Below are 7,429 nucleotides of genomic sequence, written 5' to 3'. Positions count from 1 at the left end.
GCTTTATCAGTAGAGTTTCACTTCTGGTTTTATTTGCATTCAATACAGTTTGTTGTGCTTACCTTTATGCAAGTAATGTTTTATTTTTATCAGATTTTTTTTTTTGTTGTGGGTACTTTCAAAATGCAGATAATATACACGCACTTGCCAAAACATTAGACACACTAGTGACAACAAAATGCTTTATAATACAACAGTCCTGCACTAAATCCCCCGTCACGACTGTTAAAATAGATAAGGGCTATTATATCAGAATGAATTGGTTTTCACTAGTGTACCTAATGAACTGAATGCTGTCTGTGTATTAATGGGGTTTTAATCTAAACACAATATAGTACATAGATACAAACAGTGGGGGCAGTAATGCTACACTACCTGGAAACAAGTCACCGAAGAAGAAAAAGACCCGGAAGTAGGCTGTGTTTTGGTTTTTGTCGGGGCGGGAAAGCTCAGCTAGGAAGACTGCACACTACACTACAAGTACTTGGTAAATTTTAAAATAAATTTCTTATACATCCATCTACTGTCTGAATCTACCACTTACTGCCTACGTTGAGGCTAAACGTGTTAGCCAGACTTAGCTAACGTTGCTGTTGCTAACGGCAACCTCTTCCTAGCTGTTCACGTGAGAGCGTCTAGTCTTGTTTTTAGCTTCTCCCTAACAAAAATATAATTTTAAATCCGTTTTATGCTGCTTCGTACGTCTCTCGATGCATATGACAATATTTCCCAATACATTACATGCTGTTATGGGCTGTTAATAGTTTCAGACTGTACACAGTATAAGCTACATGAAGGCAGGACTTCAATATAATTAAACGTAGCAGGCTAGTAAATGATTGTCTGTCAGTTCATCGGTTTAAACAGTTTAGTTTATAAGAGACCAAATATGTCCATCAGAATTTGATAAAGACAAAATGTGTTTCGTCAAATCAACAATATGAATACATTACATGTCTTTAAGCAGCTGTTCATATCAGTGCTTACAAACAAGGCCTTAAGGAAATGCTGACAGGCAAGCTAACTGTTAACAGATATAGAGATGCAGCATGAGACTGCTTTGGTTGCTGGTTTTTATATTATTCTGTGCTGCTACTACCATCAGTTCTTCTGCACACCACATGTTAACACAAAACACAATTTTTAATCTACTGCAATTTCATCTCTCTGTTACCAGGGGACATATCCCAATCATGGCATCCAAACAGAAAGGCGTGGCCCCGGTTACAGTCTCGCCAGTTCTCTTCATGACTGTGGACGGTGAACCCATGTCGTTCTTCCTGCGCCCGGGTCCCACCAAACGCAACCTCCAGCCGCTCATCTCCGCAGGAGGAGGGATGCTGTGCAACATTCAGCAGCCAGGAGCAATCCTGCTGATCAACCCTGAGGAAAGAAGCTCTATTCCTGAATCTTCTGCTCATTGGTAGGTGCTAGACTGTAGTGACGATAGTAAGTGGTGATAGATTTATTCGACCCGGTGATGATTCATGTTTTTAGATTTAGTCTGTGTTTCGTCTTGTCCTGTGTTTATATTTTGCTGTTTGTCAGAGTGCTACAACAAAGTTTGAATTGCTTTAACTTTGTCTGTGATTGTGTGACGTTCTCTGCCTCTAGTGCTGCTAAAGTTGTAGCACAGTAAACTGAAGCAATAGTCCCCATGCAAATTTTGCGCAGCACATAAATGAGACTGCTGTGTTTATTTATTTTTTTCAGGTATGTGTCAACGCAGTATATTCATGACTGCATTGAGAAGGAAGAGCAGCTGAATATAGAGGACTACAGGTTAAATCCTGAAGTCCAGAAACAGTCTGCAAAACCAAACACCAGCAAAATCAGCTCTCCTGGACTCTCAGGAGGTATGATACTTTATGTATAAGGGCTTTAACTTTTAAAAGTCCCAATAAATACACTGAATTTTTATTACCCAGATCCTTTATTGTCTTATTAGGAATTTGAGTAAATCATTGGCTACATTAGTGAAAATGAATTTTAACATCAGTCCTGCACTAAATCTTTGTTTCAACAGATATTTCAACCCCCATGGGCTAAATAACAGAAACACTTTAGGGTTTAATTCAGTCCAGTTCAACAGCACCACAAACTACATCCTCCAAAATGACCATACAGTTTAATTACCAGGGTTCTTACTCTGCTTTAACATAAATGAAACATTATAACAGTCAATTTTTTTGATTATAACCAGGCAGGATTCCCTACACCCCTGAAGAAGACGAAACCATTTTGAAATATGTTAGCAAGCACACGGCGGAGATCGGGGGGAACCGGCTTTGGCAAGAGATGGAGAAGCAGAACCTGACCAGTCACAGCTGGCAGTCGATGAAATATCGCTACAGAGTACGACTGGCTAAGAGACTGTCAGAGTTTGTGGAGGTGGAAACAACGGAGACAGAGGAAATGACTGAGGTAATAAAATACCTAGAAGGTATAGCCACGTTTTTTGTCATTTATTGATCTCTTGCACATTTACATAAGCGGTACAGGCTTCAAGCATGGTCCAGCACAGTTTAAACCAGGTCAACATTTATTAATTTGTATAAAATGATTTGGCTTCACCAACATAGCTCATCATCCACATAACAACAAGAACGGTGGATTCCATAGACATTAAACACCTTGTCATTTATCACCTTGTTGTGTGCATAACATACACTAATAACACTATTGCTCTGTAGATATATATATATATTGTAGTTTATTTAAACCAAGCAAACATGCTTATTAATTTTGTTTTGTTACCTCTTTGCTTCAAGAGTTATTTATTCATTTGTTCAAATAACTTTATGTAAGTTGCTAGTTTTGATGGTACATTGTAGTACAATATATTGAAAGGTGTTTTTATTTTTATTTACCCCTGTCATGTATTAAATATAGCAGTTATTAGCAGTTAATATGTCTGTGAAGGTTCTCAGTCATCCAGGTCATGGTATATCCAAAAAGCATTTTTAAAAAAGTCTAGTTGCCTATTTTTAACGCTTTTTGGATATTAGAAGTTAACTTTGTGTCAGCAACTGTTAATTGGACGTGCAGCCTTCTGCACTTCAGGCAGGATGTGTAGACTGTAAAGATATCAGAATATTTTACAGACTGTGTCAGTGTCAGTGAAAAAATGACAGCAATCTGTTACATTTGGTTTATGAGGCAACATTTTTTGGAACATTTTGAAGTCAAGGGCTCCCTCTGGTGGGTCACCGAGAGGTATCTTTCTTGTAAGGCCTGAAAATAGAAGCAGGAGCAACCACTAATCAATTTCTGTGGAAGATGCCAAGAATGTAATTATGAGTGGTCTGTTATGTCACTTTGAAATGGAATTTTAGTCATGTAGAAAGCTCTTTATTCTCCACAGATCCAATTTTGCAATGAACATTATAATACTGTTTATTTTCAATGGGCCAACACAGTCATCACTGTCATAAAACAATGCAAACAAACTGTACTGGAAAAAAAAAACATGCATGTGAACATGTGTTACAACCTCTGGATTAGAAATGGAAGTTCCCTCAAGCTTCTTTCCCCTTCAGAAAAAATATAAACCCTGGTTGACCCAACAGGTTTTAACGGGGCGAGTGCTACCACTGGGTATAACTTTGTGCTAAATATAGTATTTGATTATACATATGTATTGCAAGACACCGTACTACATTATGACTACTGTGCACATATTTAATAGACATGAATCCTCACATCTGTCTTCTTTTAGGAGGAAGAAAATGAAGATACAGATGTTCAAAACCAGTCCTGTGAAGAAGACATTTCACATTCAGCGGAAACAGATTTGACACAGGTACATCAGTAGCTACAACTTGTACATTGTATATAATGCTTGCTGCAGTTGAAGAGCTAAAGACACAATGATTGTGTGTGATTTAATAAGTTAATTAAGTAGAAGTTGACAGAACGTTTTCGTTTTCCTCACAGATAGATGCCCAGGTCCTACCTTCTGGAAGCAGAGCAGACAATGCAGATGCACCGACGTCCACATCCTCTGTTACAGAAGATCAACATGTGAACCAACAGGCAGAAGAACAACCAGCTGAAAACACACAAGTAGAAACTTTTGAAGCTGAACCGTCTCCCTCACTACAAACTGAGGGGCCTTGTGCAGAACTACAAACAGATCTCAGTACAGATGAGACTACAGAACCAGAGCGAGATGGACTTCTGACAACTGTCTCCCCACAGAAACAAAGTTTACAGGAGGACTCTGCACCGGCTCAGCCCTCGCCCTCGCTCAAAACTCCTTCTTCCGCAAAAAAGACAAAAGGAAAGCAGAAGGCCACTCCCGAGCAAAACCAATCAGAGCGTCGGGTGACTCGCAGGCGACTCGAGCTGGAGGCGTCATCAACACCTGAACCTTACGGCAAAAAACTCCGATCATCATCAACAACACCGACACCATCTCCCCAGTCCGCGAAGAAAACCAAATCGGCAGTGAAGTCTGTGCCTCAGAAAGAGGCTACGACAGAGCAGACGCCTTCCAAGAGAGCCCGAGGAAAGTACGTGGCAGCAGAGGAAGAGACTCAGCGGGAGCAGAGTGGACATGCCACCGCCTCTGAAACGGAAGACGCTCAGCGGGAGGACAGTGGACATGCCTCCGTCTCTGAAACAACGCCAGCAGGTTTGTCACGCTACTGCTAGAGAGGGAAATACACGAGCCGCGTTATCTTTTTTTATATAGGCTTTAACTTGTCAGAGATTTAAGTAGATGTTCTATCAAATGGGGCAACTGACCTTCTCTTCTGCGTTACAGATGAACCTACTTCAGCACCACAGAAGAAGAAAGATAAGAGACAGATAGGGATTCTTGAACTGGCATCAAAGGAGTTTGAAGATGGAAGTGAGGTAGGACGCTGATTTTACAGTAGATCAGGGAGACCGTCTGAGGAGGTGTCCGTTATCAGGAATTAATGGATGATGGAGTTGGGTGTATATCTCACTTAGACTAACTAATTTGCATTTTAACACATTTTACAATCAAAACCTATTTTTCCTGAAGACATAATTCAGTTTCAGTGGTAACACAAAACTTGGAACAATCATTACTGTCTGTTAAGCTTCAATAGAAATGTTGTTCACTGCTCCACAATAAACAGGAAATGTTTTTCTAGTCACTTCATCTCATAGAACCATTTGTCTCAGCTATGAGCCAAAAATCTACCATCATGCTCTTAAGATTCAAAGACTATAACTGTACACAGTTGAAACTCAGTAAATCTAATGTGACACTGTGTTTAACAACAAGATCAGTTATCTAACCAGACAGGTTTTCATAAACAAATAATTGGCCGTGCGTGTGTGTCAGCTGCAGCCTGTCAGATGAGAAATATGAGACGATCCCTGATGCAATACAGGCCATCAGTGAGTTCAGGGCCTGTGTGTTACAGCTGCTATCCTGTGGTGTTCAGAGAGCGAGACACTCAAGGACTACGCTAAGTGTAATTAGATTTTGTCTTGCTAACATGTTGCAGTTATTAATAATTGAGTATTGCTTTGAGTGCATCTCCTGTTGCTATGGTTGCCCACTTTAAATACCGGCTGAGACCGCTCATTAATTTAGATGATGACGAACAGACAGTTTCACTGGAACTACTCAATAGCTGTCTTTTATCAGGAGTTAATAGAGACACAGAAGCCAGACATCAGAAGTGAATATTTGGTTGAATGTGTCATTTACTTTGGTCCGAGTGCTTTTACGAAAATGCACAAAATGTCACCTGCACAAGTTAAACCCGTCTACACTCTTGAACCAAACACACATTCATGTCACATGAAAACCTTGTACGCGCTCAAGTTCGATTCCAGCCTGCGCCCTTTTGCTGCACGTTACTTCCTGTCTCTCTCCAATACTAAGTCAAAATAACTAATCAGAATAAAAAAGCCCCGTTCTGTTCCTATCTCGTAGTCTGATGAAGATGAAACTCCAGATCTCCAAAACTCAGCTGAGACAGCAGCCACATCGACAAAAGCCCTCACCCCACCTTCAGACACAGCTGCAGACCCGGCTTCCTCAAGGTCTCACCCCGAACCTGGACCCATCCTACAGAAGGACACACCACGGACACCCCGTCCTGGACCTGCTGCTGCTGCTGCTGCTGCTGCTGCTGAGCCTCCTGTCTCTGAGCCTCCTGTCTCTGAGCCTCCTGTCTCGAAGGCTCATCTGTTCATATTTGACAGTGAATCTCAAGCCTCTCAGTCGATTTTTGGTTCAGCAGCTCCATCAAACCCTCAGCCAACAGTCAACAAAGCCGCGGCACTTTCTCTGACTCAGGTCCAGTTAGAGGAGGATAAGCAGCGAATCAGAGAGCTGATGAAGCAGACAAAACAGGTGAGTGTGACGAACCTGGTATTTTTTTCAACCAACATTTTATCTTTTTATTCTTCATCATTTGAGAAACTCAGATGTTCAGAATTTCTAACGTCTACTGTGTTCCTCCTAGGACTTAGTTAGCGTGACCACAGCTTTGTTGAAGACCAGCGGAGACTTCTCGGTCGCTCTCGACCTGCTTTTAAATCCCTCCACCGTTTCTGGACCATTTTGGAATCGCCACGACGACGACCTTTTGCTCTCGGATGACCCTGACGTTCGCCAGCAGCTGCAGGAGAAATATGGCGAAGAGAACGTGGCCAAAAGAATCATGTTCCTTGAGGTGGAGGGATGAAAACAAGATATTGGTGCACATGGAAATAATCGGACATATTTGTCATCTGGCGAGCTAGTTAGCGGATATTGATTTTGCTGCCTGTTCCTTCACTGTTGCTCGTACTTTTATTTCTAAATTTGAAGAAATACATCTGAGCAGAATTGAAAACTTACAGATGGATAAATTATTAAAAGTGTTAAATTACCTAGAAAATATTGTGGCATGAACAGTAATTTTGTTTGGCGACAGAATCTTTTAATGAGTTTTAGCGTAAAAATCTGTATTTTATTTTTGTTTTCATTAAATTGCATATTAAATATTTTAGATAAGCCTGTGCATACATTATGAAATAAAATGAATGTAATTTGTAATATATATGTATGTATTGTGTTTCCTTCTTTACTTTATTAACAGATCCTCTTAAGAAGAAAAGGAGAATTGATGATATGTCCTCTAGTGGTTCCAGCTTTAATTAAAAGTACAACAAAATAGGAGAAACAGACATACTTTTGCTTCTTTAAGTATTACAAATATCACTGCAACAATTTAATCTTAAAAGGTCAGGTTTAGATCTGTAATCTTCTTTTGTGCCGGCAACTGAAAATGATGGTCAATTGTTTGATTAGTGTGAACAAAATTACATGTAAATTTAAATTAAGACAGAATTTGGCCAGTTTGAAATGACAGGGGGGGACATTTTAATTTGCCACATTTCCTAAAAGTTTGTTCTTTCTCCAAAAACAGGTTAAAAATAATTATAACTGCGGCTT

General features: G+C 40.1%; 1 protein-coding gene across 1 annotated transcript; it reads left to right on the top strand.

The window, feature by feature from the left end:
• Positions 1 to 7,110, top strand: terf2ip (telomeric repeat binding factor 2, interacting protein). Its single transcript, XM_084543884.1, has 9 exons — positions 1 to 487; positions 1,178 to 1,423; positions 1,714 to 1,856; positions 2,204 to 2,424; positions 3,719 to 3,802; positions 3,937 to 4,636; positions 4,769 to 4,860; positions 5,921 to 6,343; positions 6,456 to 7,110. Exons 2-9 carry the CDS (start codon positions 1,194 to 1,196, stop codon positions 6,675 to 6,677), a joined length of 2,115 nt encoding a protein of 704 aa, XP_084400010.1. The 5' UTR covers positions 1 to 487; positions 1,178 to 1,193; the 3' UTR covers positions 6,678 to 7,110.
• Positions 7,111 to 7,429: the final 319 nt, after the last annotated feature.

This window comes from Chelon labrosus (genome assembly GCF_963514085.1).
Source record: "Chelon labrosus genome assembly, chromosome: 4".
Lineage (NCBI taxonomy): Eukaryota > Metazoa > Chordata > Actinopteri > Mugiliformes > Mugilidae > Chelon > Chelon labrosus.
The sequence above is the reverse complement of the archived record's forward strand: the minus strand, read 5'-3'. Positions and strand labels throughout refer to the sequence as shown.

Excerpts from the sequence above, each read along its gene's own strand:
- terf2ip (XM_084543884.1), top strand. The coding sequence starts at position 1,194 with ATGGCATCCAAACAGAAAGGCGTGGCCCCGGTTACAGTCTCGCCAGTT. Across the intron at positions 1,424-1,713 it reads CCTGAATCTTCTGCTCATTG|GTATGTGTCAACGCAGTATA; the intron begins GTAGGTGCTAGA and ends TATTTTTTTCAG. Across the intron at positions 6,344-6,455 it reads TGATGAAGCAGACAAAACAG|GACTTAGTTAGCGTGACCAC; the intron begins GTGAGTGTGACG and ends TGTTCCTCCTAG.